Here is a 27,859-nt window from a genome sequence, read left to right as displayed (position 1 = left end):
GAGTTTGTAGGGCCATCTCTGCTCATGCAGGGGTGCCCTCACATATAGATACCTGCAACTTGCCCTCTGGGCTAAGAGGGCCTACCATAGGGGTGACTTATAGTGACAAGGTACAGTGACCTTTAGTGAAAGGGTGCATGCACCTTTTCACGCAGGCTGAAATGGCAGGCCTGCAGACACATTTTGCATGGTCTCCCATGGGTGGCACAATACATGCTGCAGCTCATGGGAACCCCTGGTGCCCCAATGCCCTGTGTACCTAAGTACCATATACTAGGGACTTATATGGGGGCACCAGTATGCCAATTGTAGGGTGTGCTAAGTCCTAAGCAACCAAATTTAGAGGGAGAGCGCCCAGTCACTGGGGTCTTGGTTAGCAGGATCCCAGTGAACACAGTCAAAACACACTGGTAGCAGGCAAAAATTGGGGGTAACCATGCCAAAAAAGGGTACTTTCCTACAGCTGTCACCTGCTATTTTCAGTAAACTGCAATTGTGCATGACTTAAATCATATGTGTCAGAAAGAACTCATGTGAGATCTCTGATACACTGACTAGGCCATACTCTGAAGGTAGACTGGGTTGTCTCTATTTGTTGTTACAATAGGTGGCTTCCCAGCCACACTTTGCTAGGCACTGGATTATAACACTCAATCCCCATTACAAGTGGATGCTGAAATATCTGAGTTGTCCTACAAATTCCTAGTTAGGACTCTAGCAAATGCTTGCCTTTGGCTCACTACAAGTTTAGATTTGACTGAGTCCGCACAACAGGCATTGCAACAGAGTTACTTTACTCATGGCTCCATTACCTTTCTCACTGCTGCATATTATATGACATATTTTGGGCCTATTTATCGGTTGGTTCCAAAGTACAAATTATCCAGTATAAGTATGCTGTTCGTCTGTACTATAGTATGGCTAAGTTGCACAAAATTGATGTAAATTATCTGACTGCAAGCCGCAGCTGCCTTGCGGCTCACCCAGCTGGCTTGGCATTGCCCCCTTCTTTTCACTGGAGGTGGCTGGCTATCTCAGTAGTATTTTCAATTGGCACAGTATTTCACCAACTGCTTGATTTTATAGATGCTGCCATTATGAAACACACAGAGTTCATTATGCTTGCAACCATGATTTCTTGCAGGAAAGAGTCACCTTATTGGGTGGTACCTGTAGTACTGAATGGATGGCCAACATCTGTGATTCTTGTATTGTATGATGTAAGTCTAGAGTGGATCATAAGAATTGTTTAAAAAAATGAATAAACAGAATGACATTGATGATGATGATGATGCTGCTGTTGTTTTTTCCTGCAGGTTTTTGGCCAACAGCGATAATGCTAGATCCCATTCGAGATAGCTTTAATTGTTTATTATGATCATGTAAGCCATTCACTTACTTGTCTGTAACGTTTTTAAAGTATCAGTGACTTTTTTATTTATTTACCACAATGTGATAATGTCTTGCTTGTTTGTTCTTTAAAGACTGTAAGCTAAAAGGATAAGTTACTAACCTTTGGTAATGCTCTTTCTGGTGGTCACTATACTGAGTGGCAGATTCCTCATCTTAAAATATACCTCACTCTCCAGACTGAATCTGGAAACTTTTCACAGCAGTATGCCCTCAAGCAGCTCGGTGGTGTCAAGCAGTTGTTCGCTGGCTCCATACCACCCAGACAGGACAGAGAACCCCATTTATGGGAGCCACCCCTGCATGCTGATATCAATTTCTTAGTTTACCGTTTCAATGTTCTCAGACACAAGGCATGAAGAATTGTTGATTACAGTGTGCTGCCTAAGAACTTGGGATCTTTTTATATGTTAAAAAGAGGCCACTCCCCAGAACAGGTGGGAGGGCAGTGAGGAGTCTGCAGTAAAATAAGGTAACCATCAGAAAGAGCATAAGCGAAGGTAAGTAACTTGTTCTTCACATAGAAACTTGTGGCCACAGATCCCTCACCATACGGATACCAAGCAGTACTTCCCAAGGAGGAGGATCTGTGGAGTGGACTCTGACCAAAAAGTCTTTGTAAGACCAAGTGGCCAAGAGCCCTTCCCACCAGGCCTGGTAGTCAAAGCAGTAATGTTTCATGAACATGTGCACTGACACCCACATTGTGGCCTAGCATATGTCAAAGACCCATCTGTTGGGTGTGATGGTACGCCAACCTGGGTGGAAATGCTGGATCCTGCCCACACTGATTAGCCATGCAAAGCTAAAACCAAACTAAAGCAATTTAGTGGGTGTTTGTAGCAGGTGATGTCTGGCTAACTGTCTATTCACAGGGGGCAAGAACAAGTTCTGTTGGGCAAGTTCTGACCAAGTTGACATTAAAAATGTCTGGGCTGGCATCATTAAAGAAGGTAAGAGCTCAGAAGTCACTGGACCCGGCTGCACAATTTCAGTCACATTTATTTGGGTCTCAATGGAGGGTGTCTGATACTACAAACCTCCACTGGTCTGGCATGAGCCGAAGTCAGATCAGGGTCAATAATGGCATTGGCACCAGATCATCCTCCAGCAGGCATGGCATCAATACCGCCTTTGGGATGATAGGAACCAGCATGGGTCAAGGGGACAGAGTGCAAGTCTGTATCTGAATCGATTCAGTACCGGTAAAAGGTCCCAGCGAGGCAGATGGCATCGGGAAGGAACCAGCCAGTGATGTCTCTGTGGTCCTATGGGGCCCGATGATACGCTGTAGGTGGGCTGAAGTGCACCAAAAATTTGCAGCACACCTTCTTTGAAGGCACCATTAACGACAGCCCAGGAAATACTTTTGAGGCACATTGGGATAAACTGCAGCATCTGTTCCATAACTGTAGATGTTGAGAAGTTGACACTAGCACCTTGACAGCTTGGCACCTTTTCTTTGGATTCAGGATGGTGGGATGAGCCACAGCCTCCCTTTGCTTTCTTGTGCTTGGACTTTGGATTACCAGAGCGTGAAGTTGAACGGTAGCGGAAGCGGCCTTGGGATTGAGTCTAGCTCCAACGAGCGTGAGTAGGATCTACATGAAGGACGTGGCGTCTTTGGCGACATACAACTTTGCCTTGCAGTCTCAGAAAGCCTTTGAGTGCGTTAGGGCTACATATCACATGACTCAGAGTTGTGTCCCATACAGAGACACCAGAGACACACCTCATGAGTTACCTTGACCGACATCTGCTTACTGCACTCATCTTCTGTGGATTGTTTGGAAGTTGTCACAAAACCAACAGAAACAAGAGCAGAGCTTCGGATCCATGTCTGAAACTGCAGAAGGGAACCAACGTCCACGAGCAGGTTTTTCAAATATATATGGCTCCACTTTCACTACCAGTTCTAATGGAGCCAGCACGGAGCAGCACGGCACCACCTAGTGGAAAGGTACTGCAGAGATAGATTTTCAGATTCAGTCTGGCATCTGTGGAATATTCTAAGGTCAGGAAGTTTCCAACCTAAAAGGCTATTGTGCAGGTCTAACCTCAATAGCTGATTATATATAGCATAAATCATTTAAAAATATTTTTTGTGAAAGTGTTTTGGATGGCTTACCAAATTGTATAAATTTTCAAATTACCTTATCAAAGATTCATCATCTGCTGGGAACGCAAGTTGGTTGACAACCGAAGCATTTCCAGCAAAAGGAATACGCTCTTCCTTTAGTATTGGAGAAAGGCGATGGTCGGGGCTGTAGTGGGAAGTGCCAATATAAGACCCATTGGTATCTGTAAAGGCAGAAGAAACACCAATAATCCATTAGCATGTTTCCGTTAGCAACATCCAGAAAATCCAACAGTGGAATTAAAGCATCGGAGGGCAATATTTTGACAATTATTACAGACACCTTTGGAAAACAATTTTAAAAGATGCAAGAAAAAAAGCAATAGTTTTCTAAACGTTAAGCAGACAAGATGGTTTTGCTCATTTTTGGGAAGCAGAACTGTAGGAAAGTACCATCTTGCCTGGCATGTTACCCCCATTTTTCACTGTATATATGTTGTTTTAGTTGTATGTGTCACTGGGACCCTGTTCACCAGGGCCCCAGTGCTCATAAGTGTGCCTGAATGTGTTACCTGTGTAGTGACTAACTGTCTCACTGAGGCTCTGCTAATCAGAACCTCAGTGGTTATGCTCGCTCATTTCTTTCCAAATTGTCACTAACAGGCTAGTGACTAATTTTACCAATTTACATTGGCTTACTGGAACACCCTTATAATTCCCTAGTATATGGTACTGAGGTACCCAGGGTATTGGGGTTCCAGGAGATCCCTATGGGCTGCAGCATTTCTTTTGCCACCCATAGGGAGCTCTGACAATTCTTACACAGGTCTGCCACTGCAGCCTGAGTGAAATAACGTCCAAGTTATTTCACAGCCATTTTACACTGCACTTAAGTAACTTATAAGTCACCTATATGTCTAACCTTTACCTGGTAAAGGTTAGGTGCAAAGTTACTTAGTGTGAGGGCACCCTGGCACTAGCCAAGGTGCCCCCACATTGTTCAGAGCCAATTCCCTGAACTTTGTGAGTGCGGGGACACCATTACACGCGTGCACTACATATAGGTCACTACCTATATGTAGCTTCACAATGGTAACTCTGAATATGGCCATTTAACATGTCTATGATCATGGAATTGCCCCCTCTATACCATCCTGGCATAGTTGGCACAATCCCATGATCCCAGTGGTCTGTAGCACAGACCCTGGTACTGCCAAACTGCCCTTCCTGGGGTTTCACTGCAGCTGCAGCTGCTGCTGCTGCCAACCCCTCAGACAGGCATCTGCCCTCCTGGGGTCCAGCCAGGCCTGGCCCAGGATGGCAGAACAAAGGACTTCCTCTGAGAGAGGGTGTTACACCCTCTCCCTTTGGAAAATGGTGGGAAGGCAGGGGAGGAGTAGCCTCCCCCAGCCTCTGGAAATGCTTTGTTGGGCACAGATGTGCCCAATTCTGCATAAGCCAGTCTACACCGGTTCAGGGGACCCCTTAGCCCTGCTCTGGCGCGAAACTGGACAAAGGAAAGGGGAGTGACCACTCCCCTGACCTGCACCTCCCCTGGGAGGTGTCCAGAGCTCCTCCAGTGTGCTCCAGACCTCTGCCATCTTGGAAACAGAGGTGCTGCTGGCACACTGGACTGCTCTGAGTGGCCAGTGCCACCAGGTGACGTCAGAGACTCCTTCTGATAGGCTCCTTCAGGTGTTAGTAGCCTATCCTCTCTCCTAGGTAGCCAAACCCTCTTTTCTGGCTATTTAGGGTCTCTGTCTCTGGGGAAACTTTAGACAACGAATGCAAGAGCTCATCCGAGTTCCTCTGCATCTTTCTCTTCACCTTCTGCCAAGGAATCGACTGCTGACCGCGCTGGAAGCCTGCAAACCTGCAACATAGTAGCAAAGACGACTACTGCAACTCTGTAACGCTGATCCTGCCGCCGTCTCGACTGTTTTCCTGCTTGTGCATGCTGTGGGGGTAGTCTGCCTCCTCTCTGCACCAGAAGCTCCGAAGAAATCTCCCGTGGGTCGACGGAATCTTCCCCCTGCAACCGCAGGCACCAAAAAGCTGCATTACCGGTCCCTTGGGTCTCCTCTCAGCACGACGAGCGAGGTCCCTCGAATCCAGCGACTCTGTCCAAGTGACCCCCACAGTCCAGTGACTCTTCAGTCCAAGTTTGGTGGAGGTAAGTCCTTGCCTCACCTCGCTGGGCTGCATTGCTGGGAACCGCGACTTTTGCAGCTACTCCGGCCCCTGTGCACTTCCGGCGGAAATCCTTTGTGCACAGCCAAGCCTGGGTCCACGGCACTCTAACCTGCATTGCACGACTTTCTAAGTTGGTCTCCGGCGACGTGGGACTCCTTTGTGCGACTTCGGGTGAGCACCGTTTCACGCATCCTCGTAGTGCCTGTTTCTGGTGCTACCTGCTGCTGAGAGGGCTCCTTGTCTTGCTCGACGTCCCCTCTCTCTCCTGGTCCAATTTGCGACCTCCTGGTCCCTCCAGGGCCACAGCAGCGTCCAAAAACGCTAACCGCACGATTTGCAGCTAGCAAGGCTTGTTGGCGTTCTTTCGGCGGGAAAACACTTCTGCACGGCGAGAGGGATCCGTCCACCAAAGGGGAAGTCTCTAGCCCTTTTTGTTCCTGCAGAAACCTCAGCTTCTTCTGTCCAGTAGAAGCTTCTTTGCACCCGCAGCTGGCATTTCCTGGGCATTTGCCCATCTCCGACTTGCTTGTGACTTTTGGACTTGGTCCCCTTGTTCCACAGGTACCCTAGATTAGAAATCCATAGTTGTTGCATTGTTGGTTTGTGTCTTTCCTGCATTATTCCTCTAACACGACTTCTTTGTCCTTAGGGGAACTTTAGTGCACTTTGCACTCACTTTTCAGGGTCTTGGGGAGGGTTATTTTTCTAACTCTCACTATTTTCTAATAGTCCCAGCGACCCTCTACAAGGTCACATAGGTTTGGGGTCCATTCGTGGTTCGCATTCCACTTTTGGAGTATATGGTTTGTGTTGCCCCTATCCCTATGTTTCCCCATTGCATCCTATTGTAACTATACATTGTTTGCACTGTTTTCTAAGACTATACTGCATATTTTTGCTATTGTGTATATATATCTTGTGTATATTTCCTATCCTCTCACTGAGGGTACACTCTAAGATACTTTGGCATATTGTCATAAAAATAAAGTACCTTTATTTTTAGTATAACTGTGTATTGTGTTTTCTTATGATATTGTGCAAGTGACACTTGTGGTACTGTAGTAGCTTCACACGTCTCCTAGTTCAGCCTAAGCTGCTCTGCTAAGCTACCATTATCTATCAGCCTAAGCTGCTAGACACCCTATACACTAATAAGGGATAACTGGGCCTGGTGCAAGGTGCAAGTACCCCTTGGTACTCACTACAAGCTAGTCCAGCCTCCTACAAGAACTAGAGCACTGAGCACCGTCTACTGTTCGAGTAACCACTCAAGAGGCTTGAAATTCATCTTGAAGCTGAAGCCGTCATGAAAAAGACATAATTGTACCTTCACAACCAGGGACTAATTAAATTATAGAGAAATATGTATCCCTTTTCAGACACATATGTACCTTGTCAATGGATTGTTCAAATAAGAAATTAAAAGGAAGGCTTTGGTATATACACCACTGGAGCAATTCTTGAACAGAGCATTATGTTTGGAAGATTCAATGGCATGCCTAAATAGGACTGGAGGAAAAAACATAACGTATCACAAGTGTTTGCGTCTGTGAGAAGAAAAAAAAGAGCGACAAAAATAAATACGAAAACAGGAAAAAGAAAAAAGAAGTTTGCAAACCAGGTGGAAAAGCACCATGGCTTCAGAAGTGATGTTGAATGCAAAGCTTCAGCCATGGTCTTAATTAAAAAATTATGTCTTAGTTTTCTAAAACATAAGTCCAAAAATGCATCACAATCTGAAAAAAACGAGCAAAGCTCAAGGGATTTTGAGTTGACTGATACACATAGTAACGCTGACAGTTGATGCCTCTGATAAGGGTTGTTTTGTCAATGTTGGTTGCTTTACTGGAATACTGCCTAGCTAACATGGACTACAGAGGGTTCCCAGCCTGTCGTCAGGGAATACGTTAAACATATGAATCTACGAAAGATCTAATGCTGGAAAAACATTCTTAACATTATCTTATTAATTGAACTTCATAAATGATTATTGATCCAAACATATAGAAATCAATTCCACTAATAGCAATTCAAACACAAATGAATTATTCACTGAATTTTTCAGAAGAAAAGGTATTCTATCACAGGTAATTATCAACAATGGAGATCATTGTGTTGAAGGAGCATGTGCTAGTTTTTGAGTGTTTAGGGTATTAAACTTGTTGGCTTTTCAGCTTACAATCGACAAGTGAATGGTAAAGTAAGAAAAGCTATTAAGTTGATAAACAAAAAGCACATTTTAATGTTGAAAGGGCAAGGTTGGAAGGGCAACAATGCTTAAAAAGATGTGGTCATGTAAAACGACACTTCAAATGGCATCTAAGAATGGAATTCATGCAATGAAGGTAAGTCCCAAGATGAGCACAAGGAAAGTAATGGAAGCAGTGAAAAAATATGGATGAAGAAAACAGACGGTAAGTAAAGCAAAGCTTAATTTGAACAACATATTGGAATAGCTGGAAGCTAATGGCATGGACATGACTTGTGTACAGCACAACATAGGTAATAATTAGACTCCAAGGAATGCCTAATTTGTCTCTGGTCATTATTGTATCCTTCGAATCAGAATCCCCAGCCCCCAATATCTGCCAGAAGGATGGACCATTTGAGGAGCTTTGGACAACTGGTGCAAGATTCACAAATGAATATGTAGTACTAACTGGCAGAACCAGCCCTACTTCCTCCAGACTAAATGAAGGATTATCAAGTATCTCCAACTTACAAGGAGAGGATTTAGAACCACTGCAAACCTTAACACACAACACAACAAAATACCAAGTGGAGGAGCTGCACTAAACAAGTAGCCAATACAGCTCGACTAAGAAGACCGTTCTACAGACTGTACCTAATTGTCAAGACTGAGTGGAAGTGGGGGAGGAAGAAGACAGGTAGAACTGTAGACATCACACCCAAAGATTCTATCAAGACTGTAAGTAAGAGACTGGCTGGGCAACAGAGCCAAAACAGAGTGCCAGAAGGGAACACTCCCATTCAAAGAGAAGAGTACTGCTCCGGAGCATATGTTACACCCCTCTCACCAATGAGGTCTCTGAAGATGCTGTAAAACATCAGACTCAGACTTTAAGCTTTCAAACTAATGGTCTTTCAATACCTTTTACTCTTACCAACTACATAAGTTGAACCTCTGACCTAATGCCTTAGCAATCAAATAGAGAACAGCCCAAGAAGACATAAGACTAATAAAGATGAGGGCCTTTTGAACACACTGGATCCACAGTAGTAGATCACAACCTTGGCTTGAAAGTACCTTCCTTACAGGAACATGTTACAGAGTCAACGAGTGGCAGTTTCCTCACAAGGGCACGGGAGCGTTCTCCCCTTTCCCGCTGCGAGATGCACAGAAAAAAAAAAAAAAAAACGTCAATTAAAAGAGTTCATTGCTATTTTATTAGCCACCATAACCAAGAATCATATCATCAGTAGTAGCCGGCAGATTGTGAATGCAGCCGTTATCATACCACTGTGCCCATGTCCTGCCCACCTGATACAAAATTACTGTGCAACCCGGAAGTGGGTCCAACACCTGTTTTGGGCCCTGCATACCTGGAGGCTTCAAAGGACTTCAAAAGGCTCCTGTAGCCAAACATTGCTGATGCTTACCCCAGCTGGGGGCTGCTCCTGCAAACGGTGCTTCTGCTCCCAGAAACATAAATGAATGGAAATGCGTGTTGCAGTACCACTGCTGGCCACAGAGAGATACTGGTGGTGTTGACACTGTATCGAGTGGACCATACTAAAGTGAATACTATTGTCACTAGGCTGGGGTAAATTGTACCTGAGCCTTGATTCAGGTCACAGGCACTTTAACTCTAGGAGGACCTTCGTAGACACATTAGAGGGGTGACACCTAGGTAAAGGGAAGGAGTGAGAAGTATTCTAAATCACAGAAGCCCAAGCACTAGTACATTTTATTGTACCTAATTTTACGTATGTAGTATTCTGTTTTAGTTTGTGTATTAAATCACTTTTCTAATTAATGCACTAGGTTGGAAACTCAGCTATTGTGCTGCCGGACAGTTGATGAGTTATGAGCTTGCACACCCTGACACTAACACCCAGAGAACACTGAGACTGTTACAATTGCTACCACTGACACTCAAGTGCTGAAGAGGTTGTTCTTGGCCCAATTTGCAGAGCCATAGTAGGACGGATCTCAGGGCAGCAGAGGCAAAACAACCTTTTCTCTCCCAGTGAGGCCCAATAGGCCCTTGATATGTGGGCCCTGAACAGGTTCTCAAATGTATACAGGGAGTGCAGAATTATTAGGCAAGTTGTATTTTTGAGGATTAATTTTATTATTGAACAACAACCATGTTCTCAATGAACCCAAAAAACTCATTAATATCAAAGCTGAATATTTTTGGAAGTAGTTTTTAGTTTGTTTTTAGTTTTAGCTATGTTAGGGGATATCTGTGTGTGCAGGTGACTATCACTGTGCATAATTATTAGGCAACTTAACAAAAAAATATATATACCCATTTCAATTATTTATTATTACCAGTGAAACCAATATAACATCTCAACATTCACAAATATACATTTCTGACATTCAAAAACAAAACAAAAACAAATCAGTGACCAATATAGCCACCTTTCTTTGCAAGGACACTCAAAAGCCTGCCATCCATGGATTCTGTCAGTGTTTTGATCTGTTCACCATCAACATTGCGTGCAGCAGCAACCACAGCCTCCCAGACACTGTTCAGAGAGGTGTACTGTTTTCCCTCCTTGTAAATCTCACATTTGATGATGGACCACAGGTTCTCAATGGGGTTCAGATCAGGTGAACAAGGAGGCCATGTCATTAGATTTCCTTCTTTTATACCCTTTCTTGCCAGCCACGCTGTGGAGTACTTGGACGCGTGTGATGGAGCATTGACCTGCATGAAAATCATGTTTTTCTTGAAGGATGCAGACTTCTTCCTGTACCACTGCTTGAAGAAGGTGTCTTCCAGGAACTGGCAGTAGGACTGGGAGTTGAGCTTGACTCCATCCTCAACCCGAAAAGGCCCCACAAGCTCATCTTTGAGGATACCAGCCCAAACCAGTACTCCACCTCCACCTTGCTGGCGTCTGAGTCGGACTGGAGCTCTCTGCCCTTTACCAATCCAGCCACGGGCCCATCCATCTGGCCCATCAAGACTCACTCTCATTTCATCAGTCCATAAAACCTTAGAAAAATCAGTCTTGAGATATTTCTTGGCCCAGTCTTGACGTTTCAGCTTGTGTGTCTTGTTCAGTGGTGGTCGTCTTTCAGCCTTTCTTACCTTGGCCATGTCTCTGAGTATTGCACACCTTGTGCTTTTGGGCACTCCAGTGATGTTGTAGCTCTGAAATATGGCCAAACTGGTGGCAAGTGGCATCGTGGCAGCTGCACGCTTGACTTTTCTCAGTTCATGGGAAGTTATTTTGCGCCTTGGTTTTTCCACACACTTCTTGCGACCCTGTTGACTATTTTGAATGAAACGCTTGATTGTTCGATGATCACGCTTCAGAAGCTTTGCAATTTTAAGAGTGCTGCATCCCTCTGCAAGATATCTCACTATTTTTGACTTTTCTGAGCCTGTCAAGTCCTTCTTTTGACCCATTTTGCCAAAGGAAAGGAAGTTGCCTAATAATTATGCACACCTGATATAGGGTGTTGATGTCATTAGACCACACCCCTTCTCATTACAGAGATGCACATCACCTAATATGCTTAATTGGTAGTAGGCTTTCGAGCCTATACAGCTTGGAGTAAGACAACATGCATAAAGAGGATGGTGTGGTCAAAATACTCATTTGCCTAATAATTCTGCACTCCCTGTATACTAAATAAAACGAAATCCATTACACTGCATAGCCTTGCCCTTCAGTTACTGCAATGGGTACAATGAAAACTATTTGCCTAGAGTCATAATAGGATACCAGTTCACTCTCATTCCCATCCTCTAGCATAGATTACCATTGATTTGGCTGGTTAACACAGTCAAACGCAGAGTTCAAGGAAATGCAGACTTAGTACAGCTCCATGAACAGGGCAATTTTCAACTTGGTAAGATATAATCTGAAGAAGCATGGTTTTGAAACTGTATAAAGATGGAGGCAGAACAACCGGGGTGCAAGATGTTTACCTACATCATTCTCTGATTAGGCTGACCCAGTTCCCAGGAATCCCAGTTCATTTCTCACCAAGCAGGTTGTGGATGTTCCATAGAGATGCATTGCTTGATTCATTGTAATAAATATGAATATCACAAAAATGGGGTAAGTTCTTCTGCTGCAGACTACTTTGAGATCAGTGTGGAACTAAATAATTTATAGTCTGGGATACATATAGGGGAGGTAACCTGGATGTTCACATCGCAAAGCAGGCAGGGATTCTCTGGTGTATAAGTAACTAACTTGACCAGCTTTCTCGGTCTGCAATAAATAACACTTGACTAATGGACATGATACAAACTTCACAGAGTTGTGTGTCCATGGCTGATTTTAAAGATACTGTTATTAGAGAGGTACTTTTTCTCAGCAAAAAAATAATATTAATTTTGTAGATGAGGAGGGTGAAACAGTGAAAAACAGGCATTAATTTTACCAACATAACTCCATTACAGAAGCAGATGATACTCCCAATCAGGGTGTAGATAATAATTAAAAAGCTTCTTGGTACTTTTGTGGCTTATTATCCCAAATGATATACCTCCATAATGATGCTCGACAATTTGCAAACAGACACTTAATTCCTGGGTATTAAGCCTACAGCAGGACTCACACGCATATGCACCTGTTGGTAAAGCAAATTATTGTCAAGTGGCCATCATTGGTCTTGGTAGAGGTAAGGCTCCAGGAGCAGATGGCCTTACAGTTCCACCTATAAGCAATATAAAAATTATATTGATCCCAGATCTGTTTGTCACCTGCTCAAAGCACCGGAGGAAGGGGCTTTTTCCCCCTCACTCTAGAGAACCCATCCTAGTATTGCTGAAAACCCACAAAGAAAGCACGCTGCATCAGCCCTACCACTCTGCAGCACTTATAAAATAAAATAAAAATAATTGTCCATATCATTGCTATTTAACTTAACCTTCAGATAGATATGCTGGTCATGGTGAAGTAAACCAAATGCAACCTAATGAGTACAACAAATTATAACCTGTATTTCGTTTAGGTACATCAAATTAAGCTTAAACTAGAAGCAGTATTGGTGTTGCTTGTTGCAGAGATTTTTGATCCACTAGATTGTCATGTGGAGAATTAACAGGAGTGACTACCTAATACGACTCACAAAACGTGTGAAACAGCCAGGGGTACTTGGCAGGGATAACCCCCTTCTTTTAGCCTCAGTGATGGAACCACTGACGTGTTAGTTGATTGAGTATGATGTCTAGAGGGTTGTTGACCTTTACTACCAAAAGGTCACTACACAAGTCTAATCCTTCTCTTGTTATCGAGAAATTGTCAGATTCTGAGGTTTTTTTCCTGCATTATTATCTATTGGGAAAAATCTGAGCTAAATGTGCTCATTCCTGTCCCACAGGAGGTAGAAATAAAATACCCCTTAGGCTAGCACACAGATTACATTAGCTATTTGGGGATCAAAAACCAAAGGGAAATTAAGAGAGTAATCATGGACAACTGTGGGCTGGAGATGGAAATTTTTGATTTTACAAGCAGACTGATGGATCGTCCACCAGTGTCTTTGGCAGGCAGAGGGGCCTTAATTAAAATGGTGGTCTTCACAAAAAAGTAATATATTGTTCGCTAATATTCTCACACTCTGGCTTGTTTGGGAGGGGAAGCAGCTTAGTAATCACTGGTGCAGAATGAAGCTGCTCTGTAACAAACATGAGTTTTCGGCTCCGGATTTTAAGCATTACTTTTATGCAGCTCAGGCATACTTTGCTGTTGAATGGTTTAATCTCACTACTATTTACCCCACCTGGTGGTTGAGAAAGAACAGGTTGAGCGAGACTCATTGCAGACTGGCTCGACCGCTTGAATACATAAAACAAATTCGATCATACATGTGGTCCTATGCACAAACTGGGTGTGCTACATGACAGGTAGGGCTGCTGGACATACATGTCCCTACCCACCTGTGTTCGTCTATAATCCCTTACTGCCTCACTTGATAGATAGGTACAGAATGACACATTCTAACTGTAGCACAATAAAAGGTGAATGAACACACTTTGCCACTTAAGTAATTTACTTGGTTTTGGTTATGTTAGGCCACGTTTTCGATCTGTTCTTGCCTTTTTCGTCTAAACAACCTCATTTGAGCCACCGACTCAGATTACACTTTCATACAACTGCAGTTGGTGAGTAGCTAAACTGCAGTGTATGTTCATGAATGAGAAAACAGATGTGGTGTTGCTGAAGTAACTAGTTCGAGGAACAGTTACTAGAGTCTTGCTTAGTGACAACTGTTGGCCTTACTTCTGTGTTCAGATTGAACATATTTGTATAAATCATAGATCAAGACCGGTAAACTTCAAATTAGTACATTGCTTATATTACAGTCGAGTCATGCTGCATTGGTTTGATCCATTCATTAATCTGGACTGTCATAGATCTATGCTCTAGAAGCAGACTTTATTCAACTTGCATGGTATTCCAGTGACAAAAACGTGGTAACGCAATCTGAGGTGGATGCTGGTTTACACACCTCTGTTGATTGATTCTGTTATCTAAATGTTTGTTCTTCTAATGGCTAAATAAAAAAATATAAAAAGTAGGATGCAATAACTAATGCGGAAAACTGTCAATATACTCAATTATTGTAATGGTCCTGTGATTATAATTTAGATTGTAAAGAACTTAGAAAACCATCTACACACAGCATGCAATTTTATTATTTTGTGAAAACTTTATAAAATATGCCTTTTAAAAAACAACTTAGATTGTGATAATGAGATTTAAGGAGGCCTTTTTCATGGCCTTGAGGGGGTTGGTGAGTGAAATAAAGAATGAATTCCCAACAAGGAATTCAGATTTCAGAATTTATCAGCAGGAGGTTTGCATGGAAGACACAATGGAGGAGCGCTCACTGCATCAGAACTAAGTGAGATATTGAATTGCTAAGTTGGAAGATGTGATTGTCATCCTTCAAGAGAAGCAAGAAGACCATGAAATTAGATAAAGAAGGAAGAGTATCCATGTCAGGGGTCTACTACGAGGAGCTGAAGGAGATATCCAAGTCATATGTATAACACATTTTATTACCATCCTGGGTTTAAACGGGATGCATAAGTGAAAGAGACAGAGGTCAGAGTGTAGCACTAGTGTGATACCAAAGAAGGAATGGTTTCTCTTTTTGTCAAACTTGTTTTTATTAGGTTGAAATTTGGTACAAGCATTACATTTGAAATATAACTTTGTGCATCCTGTCTGAACACGGTTGCTATATAAGTATACAGTGTATTTTTTATTTTTTTACAAGACAGAGATTCTCATCTACATTGACATACATCGAGTTTCCAACCATTTCCATTAGTTAATAAGGACAAAAAAAGAGAAACCATACAACACATAACAGTATAAATACATAAAATGGAGTTGGGAGATAGGAAGGCCACATTATGAAGTCCGCTAGTCCTAGGGCAGACAAAGCGGTCATGTAGGTCCTCTTCAATTGAAGACTCTGGAGCTTGTCGTAAATCATACTTCATGGTCACCAGAGCTGGGTGAGGGATACAACCCCACGAGTGGTTCACCCCTCTAAATCTGAAATAAGTGCAGGGCTCTGGTTCTAGTGGGCAAGCAAACAGCTGGATGTCCCTTGACGAATATGACCTTAAGGGACCACATTTATATTCAAAGTTTTTAAAGTCATCTGCAAAAATGTCTGCCATCCTTTCCATTGTCAGTGCTCTCCAAAGGCGGATATGCCACTGAGTAAGCACCGGGCCTTCTTTCTTTTGTCCAGGCTGCTGCTATCACAATTTTGTCTGCACCCAGACACAGCCACAGAGTTGATACTGGAGCGTTTCATCTCCTAGTCCCATGAGAACGCAGTGCTCTGGATCCGGAACAGGGTATCTCAGTATGTCTTTGATGTGAGCTAAAATGTAATTCCAAAAGGGATGAATCGTGGGATAGTCCCACCATATATGTCTAAAGTTGCCCCGTATACCACACCCTCTACCGCACAGGTCCGATGTAGTCGGAAATATTTTCCCCAGTTTGGTAGGGTAGAGGTACCAACCGTACAGAATCTTATAGTGGGCTTCTCTCAAGGCCATAAAGCGATTACATTTTCGTATGTCTCAATATAGTCTGTCCCACTGTGTGTCAGGAATGTCTTCCTCCAGCTCACGCTCCCAGAAGGCGCAGTGGCGGAGTAGTGTAGCGCTAACTGTGGTAGATAGAAGGGCATAAAGGTGGGTAGTAGCCCGTCCTAGGGGGGCCTGCCCGGTGAATGAATTGCTCAAATAGTGTTAAATCCCTTGCGGCTGCAAGTTGAATCTCTGGCTTTAGTACCCAATGGCAGAGTTGTGTGTAGCAATAGATTTCCGTGTGAGGGACACTGAATTCTCTTTTGCAGTTTTCAAATGTCAATATGTCAGTATTGTTGAACAGGTCCGCTAACACAAGGCAGCCTCCTTCTCTCCAAATATCAAACGGCCCTGGTTGCGGTTTGGGGGAAAAGGCTGTTGTAATGTAATGGTGTGTGCTGGGAGGGGAAGGTCGTCCACCCTTTTGTTTTTGTCACCTGATCCCAGACCTTTAGAGTGTTTTTTTATTGGCGTGCTAAGATATGCATTACGGGGACGGTCTGCCTTAGGCTTCCACAGTAAGTCCCAGATTACCTTCCCCACTATGGCCTGTTCCATGTGTAGCCAGTGTTTATCAGACTCTTAAAGGGGCTGTTCCGTGATAACTCTCAGCTGAGCAGCTTTGTAATAGTACTGGAAATCTGGTAGACTCAGAACATCTATTTTCGCCTATTATGGTGTGCTTAATATTTTGTAAGATAATTTTTCTCGTCTCCCTTGCCATATAAATCGTAAAATAAGGGTACGCAGAGTTGAGAAAAATGTGCGGTCAACGTCTAGTGGAAGGCTCTGAAATAGATAAAGTATCTTGGGCAAAAGTGTAATTTTTATCGCATTAATCCTCCTCAACCATGTGAGAAGACTGCGCCCTCCGTTTCAGATCCTCTCGTATGCTTGTCAGAAGCTGGGGGGGGTAATTTTCCTTGTAGAGGTCAGCTATATTAGGTGTGATTTTAAAACCTAGATAGGTTATTTCCTTATTTGCCCATTGGAAAAGTGTGCAGGTTGCCAGCATTTTCATCTCCAATGTGGGCATGGTCAGATTCATCATGGAGGACTTGGAAAGATTAACTTTGAATCCTGCTACCTCTGTCAAAAGAACATCATCAGCGAATATCGATATTTTCTGTTCTGTCGTCCCAACGGTGACCCCATGAATGGTGGGAGATACTCGAATACATGCCCGCTAAAGGCTCTATACTAGTAAAAACAGCAATGGGGAGGGAGGACATCCTTGTCTCATCCCCCTTGCCAAAGCAATTGGTGCTGAACTGGTACCGGTCACCATAACTCTGGAATGGGTAGCTGCATATTTGCCTTAATCATCCTGATGAATTGCTCATAGAATCCATAGGTCCTAAGGACATGAGTCATAAAGGCACAGTCAACTCAATCAAATGTCTTTTCGGCATCAAGACTCAGTAAAATGTCCAGAACCTTTTTCTTATGGAATTTTTTGGAATAGGTGTATCACCCTGCAGATTTTGTTGTGTACCTGACGACTCTCTACAAATCCTGATTAGTCCGGTTGAACCAAATCAGGAAACAAATCTTCAATTTGAGATGCTAATATTGTAGTGTAGAGTTTTGCATCTAGATTCAAGAATGCTATGGGTCTATAGGAGCTAAAGTCATGAAGGTCTTTCTCCGGTTTGGGAATGACCGAGATAGGAGCATCACCCATTTAATTTTGTGGTGGCTCCTGGCGTGCCTATGTAGTTAAATAGGGTGATCAGGTACAACCTCAGCTCCGAGCTATAGTTTCTATAGAATTGAGCTGTCAAACCATCTGTCCCTAGTGACTTGAGGGTTTGAGGTGGTTTATCGCCACCTGTACCTCATTCTCCTCAATAGGCGCCACCAGACGATCATTGTTTGCTGCAGTGACCTTGGGAAGGCCAATATTTTCTAGATACTCTATTTGGGAAGCACCAGAGGAGGGTTCTAAAGGTCTCGATAGAACATCCCAAATGTCTGTCTTCTCCATATCTGAACTGGTCAGTTCATTGGTAGGTTGTCGTATGTCACCTATGTATTCTGTTTTCCTTTTCAACCGTAGCTATCCAGCTAGGTGTGGTTCCACCTTATTTCCTTGCTCGTAAGATGTTCTCTGTATACATTGCAATGCAAGTTCTTCTCTGTTATAGTATATAGAGTTCAATTTACCCCTTAGAGCCATCCCCGAGCGTTGGAGGGGTATGGCTCCTTCGGCAGTACGTAGTTCCACCTCTAATGCGAGGCGTTCCTTTTTCCTCTGTTTGTTTAGTGCTGCCATTAGAGATATACATTTACCCTCGGAGCACTGCCTTAAATGCATCCCATGTTATGCTCAGATTAGTATCCTCGGGGTTGTTGAGTGTAAAATATTCCCTGATGGTGCTGCGTATGTCATCTCTTGAGGATTTACCTCTGCTCAGGGAGGACGGGAAGTACCATTGCAGGGGTTTTCGATCTGGTTCCTCTACAGTCCAGTGTGACCTCCACTGGGTCATGGTCTGAGAGGGAGACAGAGTGAATTGCTGCCTTATGAAGCTCCTGGACCACCCCATGACTGGCGAATACATAGACAGTTCCAGAATATGTGCACTGAGTGTGTGAGAAAAATGTGTAGTCTTTATCATTAGGGTGAAGTGTCCTCCAGGTGTGTGCTATCTTGGATCGCGTGCCAAGTGAGGTTAAAGTCACCCATCATAAACCCATCTTCCTCCGCAAATAAATCATTCTTGGTTAGCGTTGGGGGCATATACTGAGGCGACAGTGGCTTTGTGTCCCCATATTTCCCCTTTCACCATTACGTAGCGCAGTTCTTTATCTGTGTGGTGACCGGTGGGTTTGAATCGTAAAGCTTGATGAAACATAACTGCCAATCCATTATGTTTTGTCGTGGCGGAGGATTTAAAAATTTGTTGGTATTATTTATGTTTGAGTTTATGTTCCTCCCCGTCTAAAATGGGTCTCCTGCAGCGCTATTACATCATAGTGTTGGTCTGTTATGTATTTCCACATTTCATTGCATTTTGCTGGTGAGTTTAGCCCTTTAATATTCCATGTAATCAGTGTTACAACCATAATTATGTCAGGGGTACCTTTTTATCACAAAAGTTGATATTGGGGCCAGACCGTTGTCTACCTCTCCCTGCCCTCGGGACCTTCCTCCGAAGCCCCACAAAAATACATAAGGGATTTGTTCTGCCTCTACTCCCCCCATTATCTGCCTCTTGCTCCTCATTAACCATGCTGAATCTCCAATGTCCTGATAAAAAACAAAACTTCAAACAACAAAGGGACAACTTGTCCAGAACTTGTAAATTTCTTCAATTCTGCTAACAACAGCTTGAGCTAAGGCTTAATGCCGCTTATGTCACTTTGTGATCTTGAGATGTTGGGCTTAACTGTAGGGGTAAATGAGGTGTTGGTAACATGTACATTAACTTGAACTATTGTGAGAGGCACCATTAGGCTTGCATCTTCATTATCGGTTTAGCATGCTCCTCTGTCCAGGCGAATAAGGAGTCTGACCTTTAAAGAAAGGGGTCCACTGTTCCCACCCCTCCCTAAGGAGGGGCTCTGACCATTCAGGTTGAGTTTACTTGTCGAAGTAGCTTGTCAACCACAATCCAGATCTGAGTTTTTTTTCCCCAATCTCAGCTCTGAAGTTTCCCCCTCTCCGCTCTCTCCTGAGTGAGAGATACCAAGCAATGTCATTGCCTTTGAGAGGTCAGTGACGTGGTGCGGTCTGTTTAATTCAAAGGCCAAACGGAAAGGTCCAGAGGTACTTGACATGATCTTCCCTAAATTTGTCTGTGATTGGCTTGAATTGTTGCCTCCAAGGAATGTGGCTGGAGCTATATCTTGGAACAGGGTGCAGGATGCTCCCTGAAACATCACCTTACCTGTCTTTCTTGCTGCTTGGAGGATGGCTCCTTTGACCTTGAAGGAATGCAGCTTAACTAGAGCATCTCATGGCCGTGGCTTATCGCTGGTGGTTCTGCTGCCCACTCTGTGGATTCTGTCTATCTTTATCTTCAGCTGTGCCCCGCCCGTTATCTCCTGGAATAGGCCCATCACAAAGGCCTCGAGGTCAGGACCCTCTGCTCCCTCCACAAGGTTCCTAATCTTGATGTTGTTCCCGACAAGCTCTATTTTCAATGACTTCGTGCTTAATTGTAGCTGTCTGAACCTGCATCTGGAGAGATTGTGTGAGTGCAGCTAATTGGTTGGCCCGAGTTTCCAGCTCTCCAGTCTTCGTCTCTGTGTCAAGCATCCTGGTGTCCACAGAGTCCATATCTTGCCGCCGCGTTGATAGTTTATCATTGAGATCTGCTTGCAGTTTTTCTAGCGAGGAGGTCATGTTCGCCTTCAATTCTTCTCTTAGTTCCTTTTTAAAGTCTCTCAGGGAGGTAAGGAGTTCTTCTCATGTGAGAGCCATCTCGGAGACCTCATGATGGTCATTGTCGGTAAGGCGGTATTGAAACTGCGGCGGCGAATCGCAGACAGACTTTTCCTGCTTCGAATGGTTCTCTAACCACGATGAGGGCCATGGATGGTTTCTATCCGGCACTATGTACTCACCCTGATTATTTGGGTAAGACATTTTACCTTTGGTTAGCTCGCCTGTATTAACAGAGGATTCGGCATTAAAAATATTGGTCGGCCTATATAACCAACCGTCCGACTATGACCATCGGTCCCATACAATAGTGTCTCATAAATGTGTGAACATACACCCCCTCCGCCCCCCCAAGGAGGTCGCTTTACAGATTTCAACAGTCTAAATATTTCTCAGCAAAGTAACCTTGCCAGGTAAAGTTTTATTTACTTTCAGTGCCATAACAGAATGCAGAAAAGTTCCTATCTGGACAATGACTGATTTGATATGCCAAGACTGTCCGTAAAGGGCCATAATTTACAAACAAATGTTTAGATTATTTTATATCCTTAATCTTAACATCAAGTATGTGGAGAGAACTTTCTGCCGGAGAAATGGGGTTCTGAAAGAACATTGGTAACTTACTCATGTGAATCACATGGACGCCTGAAACTACCTTGGACAGAAATTTTGGATGCCTTTTCATAACACTCCTGTTTTTGTGGAACACGGTATATGTTTTATGGGAGCACTGTGCCTGTATCTAGCTGACCCTGGACAGAGAAATCATAGCCACAAGGAAAGCAGCTTTCCATAAATGTGTGGCAAGGAAGCTTTGTGAATTGATTTGAATGGTAAATCAATTAAGTATTCTACCCTGAAGGAGTAGGTCTCAGTATGGAGGAAAATACTTTTCTAATTCCATCATGGAAGTCTTTTACCGCAGGAATTTTGAAAAAAAGAGGTTTGTGAAGGACATTTTCTGTAGACCCTAACGGCCGCCAGGTTAATTTTAATGGAAGAAAATGTTAAGCCTGTCTGGCCAAATAAAAAAGATATGTATCAGGATCAAAGCTGTTTCGAGAACACTGCATGCAGAATCTCTTTCATTTGAAAGAGTAAGAAGTTCTAGTAGATGGTTGTTTGGCTTCGGTTTGAATGTTCATACGTTTTTGAGGGATATTCAAGTCTCCATATTGAATGAGTTCAGGAGTCAGGCTGTGAAATTCAAGGATGGGGGATTGGAATGAAGGATCAGGCCTCGAACTGGTATAGAAGATATGGTCTGCATTGCACTGGAGTGAACGCTTGATTCTCCCCGCTTGTTCAGGTATATGCAATGATGTTCTGTCCATCTGGGACAAAAAGGGAGTCTGTACTGAACAGAAGGAAAGCTTACAGACAAAGGTGTACTACCGTCTATTCTAGCTGACTGAGGTAGTACAACATTTCCTTCAAAGAACATGTTGAATGGAGCTGCACATAATCCATATGAGCACGCAAACCTGAGAGGGAGGTATCAGTCACTATTGTCTGGGATGAAAATACCTTGATGGCAGAGCATACCACAAAGGAGGTTCTCCAGATTATACAACTGAGCTGCATGGGGAGATAGGGTGAGTTTGTCTTTACACTTTCTTGAGAACTGACATCACTGGTCTTCCAGGCACTGCTGTAGTGTTCTCATATAGAGAAGGACTTTCAGAATTAGGACGATGCAGGAATCCATTGATTCCCAGAGTAAAGATAATTTTCCAACTGCCAAATGGGTCGTCTTCAGAAGATTATGACATTCAGATGAATACATAACAGTTTCTCCTCCAAAGTATACACTTTGCTTTTAATGTGTCCAGAACCGCGCCCAGATGATTCAGTGATGGCACTGGAGATGATGTTGACTTCTTGTGACTGGCATTCAGTCCTAAATGGTTGAGAGTTAGAGAATGTTATATGTAAAGGCTGATTAGCTCGCTGAGATGTTGATGCTTTCTACAGCCAGTTTTCTGGATACTAATAGACGAAGATCTTCCATTTCCTGAGAAAAGACGCAACAATAGCCATGCATTTTGAGAAGGCCCTCCGTGTAGACCGAGGCCAAATGGAAGGAACTTGCACTGATAGTGATTGTTTACAACCACAAGTCTCAGGAACTTCTGATGTTTCTTGACAATGCACACATAGATGTATGCACCTAGCACATCTCTGGAGCATAGCCATTTTCGTTGATAGAGTTGTGGGTAGATTAGATGGAATGCTAGCATCCTGATTTTTTTTTCATTCTGTATCCATTTGTTTGTCAGTTTTAGTCCAAAATGTGTCAGAATTTGTTCTTGAACCTCTTCTATTTCACCAGAAGATACTCTGAATAAATTCCCAATCCTATCTGAGAAACAGGTAATGTCTCACTGCTGGTTTCTACAAGAGGATGTTTACTTCTTGCTGAGGCATCACCAGATGTTGCGAGGATAGCATACTTGTTGATATTAACTGAATCCTAACCTGTAGCCATTCTGAACAGTAATCAGCACCCATGCATTTTTGTGATGAAACTCTACTCTTCCAGTAGTTTGAAATCTTTCCCCTCCAAAGGAGTGGGTGATAGAAGAGGAAGAAGAGTCACTGCTTTGTTCCTGTGAGAAGTTTACCAGTTGCTGTAACTGGTTAATGACCCCCTTTACTTTGGATTGGTGCCTTTGGTCCTAGAAAGAACTTTGATGCTGTTGATCGTAAGGCTAGTAAATGATTTGAACCCTCTTCAGGAATAATGCAGATCGTAGGGCCTATCCAAATGTTTATTTTGCTCTTTTCCTGACCTAAAGCCCTGAATGGCTCTATCTCAGATTTAAATCTCACCATTTTGTCATCAGAGTTGCTTCTAAATTAAGTGTTGCCACAAAAGGTCAATTTAAAATTCTCTGTCAAGCTTCTGGTTTAAGCCCAGTCAGCCTCAACCATGAGGAACGTCATAATGCATGACAGTGATTGGGTCCATGTGTGGCTAGTATAGATGTGTCTGCTGCTGCACTGAAGATTTGACTCAACAACACAGACCTTCATTAAAAAAAAATCACGAAGCCTTCTCTGTGCTCTCTTAGCATATTGATTGCAAACTGTGGGAGTCAGTCCCACAACAGTCTATTGTGTATGCCTAAAAGGGCAGTGGCACTTGCCATCTTCATGGCGGTAGAGGAAGTGCTGCAGAGTGTCAAGCTTCCTGCTCCCTTTGTCTTGTGGGACAGCAGGCAAAGGAACAGTGGCATAGTACTTCTTTGCCACCAAAACTATTAATGAATCAGGAAGGCCGAGTCGCAAAAACAGCAGGTCCCAGTTAGGAGGTTTGTATTTCTTCTGCAACTTGGAAAAAGCTGTTTTAGTGGGGACTGAAGTAAAAAATAACTCCATAGCCACGTCCAAGAATCAAGAATCAGAGGGAGTAGAGGTCTGGCAAATTACTTCTGGCGACGTGTTTCAGATATTACCACAGTGGATATGGTCAGTACTGCAGAGGAGTATTTAATTTATTCGTCCATCTGATCAGAACCTCCTGAAAAGTATTGATATTATAAATCAGAGACTCGTTTGTCTCCGGTTTGGACTGTTCAAACTGGGGGGATGGGTTTTATGTCCCTGCTCTCGGTGAGGCTGATGGCACAGGGGATCCTCACCCAGCATATTGTTGAAGCATCCTGGCACTATGCTGGGTCCAATGCCAGTTGTTTATTGATCTGTTTAAGAATACTTGCTGGAAATTTGGTATTGAACGAGGGGGGAGCACCAGGGCATCTGCCATTCTGACTAGTTTTTAAGTTCCTTGAGCTAGTCCACATTTGCACACTACTCGCCCAGACATACTCATGATCCAACTCATCTCACTAAATACATGGGGATTCAACTCACCAAATAAAAAGAAAGCATTCTGGCGAGTACTCTGAAAATCCAACCCAGACATTACCTGCTTACAAGAGACCCACTTCACAGAGGTCAGAGAAAAATGAAACACACAACAAATCCCACGATCTATCACTCCTCAGCCTACACTAAACTAAGGGAGGTGGCAATATACTCAAGGCGCTACCTTCCCGTATCAATCATGCACACCTACGTGGACAAGGTGGTCAGATATCTTATTTTAATATGGTTTGGAATCCACATACAGATAGTAAAAGGGGGGGGGGGGGAGGGACAGACACAGGAGACTTCTGCAGAAGGCTGAAAAAGACCATTGAGGACTTGGACCAGATGCCAGGTGGGAGCTCAATGAATTAACCAAGGCCTAAACCTTTTACTCTCATGTACATATCATCCACTCATGAATCAATTATATTTTACTGAGCAACTCCCTGACAGGGCTTACCTGAACCGTAGAAATTAAACCCATATTGATCTCTAACAATGCACCAGTCAGGATCCAGGTAGAAGTGGGCAATTGGAGACTTCCAGGAAATTGGAGGTTGCACCCATCCTTACTTAGGGACCCAGTTATCAAAAAAATAGTGGAATATTTTGAGTGGAGAGTTCCCTATCCCAAGGTTGTAGGACACATTTAAAGTGGTTATGCAAGAACACTTTATAGCAGTGGCTGGCAAACTCACACAACTGTGCAAGCTCGAGGAACAGAAACTTGTGGATGAGATTTGACAGCTTGAGCAAGAAAGGCTGCATCAGCCCTCTCACTGTATAGCTAGAGCAGTCAGGCTGGCCAGAGGCCAATTATTAATCTGTTACACCAATACATCAGAGATCTCCCTGCTCCACATTAAAGACCGATCCAATATAGCAGGAGACAAAGTGGGCATCCCCTCCAGGCCCGACTCCTGAGAGGCAAACAGGAAAATTAATATGTGCAAGAAATTGTGGCTGCTTCTGAGGCCAATTATTAGACGATAAAGGGAAATTCAATGAATTTTGCATATTGTACAAACAAATTTACAAGGGTGCTTCCAAACTCCAGGGGGCAGGAACGCCTTTCTGAAATCGTTTCAACTAGCAAAACTTAAGGACACCCAACGACACTCACTGGAGGGTCCAATCCTTCCATAGGAGGTGCGTCTCGGCATTAAAACCCTCAATCCAACAAGACTCTGGACCCCGACGTCCTCACAGATCAGCTCCATAGAACGTATTTACTCCAAATAATCCTGAAACTTACTGCTGTATTCAACCACTGTGCAACTGGGATAGCTAGACAATGGGAATAGCAGCAGTGACAGTAATTCCAGACTCTCATAAGATGCCAAGCATTGTGCCTCCTATCCCCCTACAGCTTTAAGGTTGGTCTTTAGTTGATTAACATCAACGCTAAGTTATATACAAAGATTCTGGTGACCCGGCTCAACACAATGCACTCCACTCTGGTACACCCAGATTACAGCGGCTTCATTCAAGGACGCCAGGCTCATGACAATATCAGAACAGCCACCCACCTGATAGAGAAGGCCTCTTTTACAAATATACCAGCAATTCTATTCTCTCCAGACGCACAGAAGGCCTTTGATAGGGTGGGCTGGACTTTTCTTTGTCTCATGCTCCAGAAAATGAGACTGGGACCTATGTTCCTATGGATGATTATTTTTCTAACAACACTAACACAGTCACCAGGGTCAGCTTCAGACCATTTAGACTAATCAAGGCACCAGGCAGGGATGCCCCCATCACCTTTCCTTTTTTGTCCCAATTATTGAATCCCTGGCAGGCCTAATCCGGCAGACTGACGCCGAACGACAAATAAGATCAATAAATCTGAGATACTCAATGTAACCTTCACAACGGATGAGATAGCAAGCATATCGTCCTTCTTTCATTTTCGTTAGATCACAGATTCAATTAACTATTTGAGATTTTGCTCTATGCAATATGTGAGATTTCCATTCACAGCTACTACCTTCTCCTGCTTACTGCTCTTTCCAAAACATCTGGGGCAATCTGATGCTCTCATGGCTCTGGTGTACTAATACAATCAAAACTAACATTCTCCCACAAATACTCCATCTCTTTCAGGCCCTCCTGATTTGGCTGGATCACCCTTACCTGAAACCCATCCATTAAAAACTGCTGACATTCATTTGGAAGGCCAAAGCTCAAAGACTCCAAGACTCCAGCTGTATCTTATGATTCAGCCAAGGGCAATGGGAGGCATGATGGTTCACAGGATTCAGCACTACTATACAGCTGCACAGTTAAGATCAGTGGTGGCAGATGGACAACACCATAGTCCAACGAACCCTATGGGATCTAGTGTGGTTGCAAAAATGGGTTAAACAGCAAAGGGACATACATTCCTCATCCACTTCATCTTTGGGGTGGGAGATACACCACAAAATATAGTGTGGATGGCAGCACGCTCCCCATAGACTACACCACATGTACCAGAATGCCTCTCCTAGGTGCTGGAGGTGATGCAGATCACTAACTGATGCACTTCACATAGGGTGGGAGTGTCCAGTAATTTGGCCATTCTGGGAGGACGTGTATACAGTGACACCAGAGACTGTGGGACATTTTAGCCATGAAGTGATCAATCAGCAACATACAGGGGTCCTACCTGGCCACTGAAGCTAAATGGCATTTATTGGTACAATACCTAAGCAGGGTGCCACCAAGCCTAGCCCTTCCAATGCGCTGGAAGGCATTAGATCTCTTTTACTGATGGAGCAAGTATATTAGTTTTTCTTCGAAACAGCAGATCTCCTGGATGGGACCAGGTGACACACTTGGGAGCAGAAACAGTTTACTAAGCTTACTAATGTTGTGGTAGCGCTGTTTGGTGCCGGGAGGATTGTCGAGGGGCAGGAGCCCTTTAAATTGTTCTCGCGCTCCCGCCGTCGCGGGAAGCACTGTTTGGTGCCGGGAGGATTGTCGAGGGGCAGGAGCCCTTTAAATTGTTCTCGCGCTCCCGCCGTCGCGGGAAGCGCTGTTTGGTGCCGGGAGGATTGTCGAGGGGCAGGAGCCCTTTAAACTGTTCTCGCGCTCCCGCCGTCGCGGGCAGCGCTGTTTGGTGCCGGGAGGATTGTCGAGGGGCAGGAGCCCTTTAAATCGTTCTCGCGCTCCCGCCGTCGCGGGAATCGCTGTTTGGTGCCAGGAGGATTGTCCAGGGGCAGGAGCCCTTTAAATTGTTCTCACGCTCCCGCTGCGCGGGCAAAACCCGGGCCAAGGGCGGGCCCGTCCTTGCCAGTCATTGCCAGGAATAGGCAGGGCAGGGCCACCCCCCTGACATCTACTCAAAGACGTGGTCCAGAGAGCTAATTTGTTCATGGCTGCCTGAAGGAGAATTCAAGTTCCTTTGCTCGGTGCGTGGACAGCCTTCCTATAGAGCCCCAGGCCCCACCAAGCACGTGGAAAACTACCAACCCAAACCGGATACTCGCAGGTTTGCTGTGTACTCAGCTGAATTTACCTCAGTTCACCATATAACTCCCTATTGAAACACGCTTCTTGGAGGGCGGAAGGAGGCAGCACCATTCTTCTTCCAAGGGCAGGAGCCTAAAATTCATTACCCGTCCTGTGCCCGTCTGCGCCCGAAAAGTGGTTGGGCCG

General features: G+C 44.0%; 1 protein-coding gene across 3 annotated transcripts in view; it reads right to left on the bottom strand.

Moving 5' to 3' along the window:
- The window catches only part of OFD1 (OFD1 centriole and centriolar satellite protein), a 486,789-nt gene that overhangs the window by 195,691 nt on the left and 263,239 nt on the right, over positions 1 to 27,859 (bottom strand). For all 3 annotated transcript variants that reach the window (XM_069204717.1, XM_069204715.1, XM_069204716.1), the window contains exon 17: positions 3,564 to 3,711. In XM_069204717.1, coding sequence (XP_069060818.1) covers positions 3,564 to 3,711 — 148 coding nt within the window. The remainder of the gene's footprint in view (positions 1 to 3,563; positions 3,712 to 27,859) is intronic.

This window comes from Pleurodeles waltl, chromosome 8 (assembly GCF_031143425.1).
Source record: "Pleurodeles waltl isolate 20211129_DDA chromosome 8, aPleWal1.hap1.20221129, whole genome shotgun sequence".
NCBI lineage: Eukaryota > Metazoa > Chordata > Amphibia > Caudata > Salamandridae > Pleurodeles > Pleurodeles waltl.
This window is presented reverse-complemented; position numbering and strand designations above follow the sequence as displayed.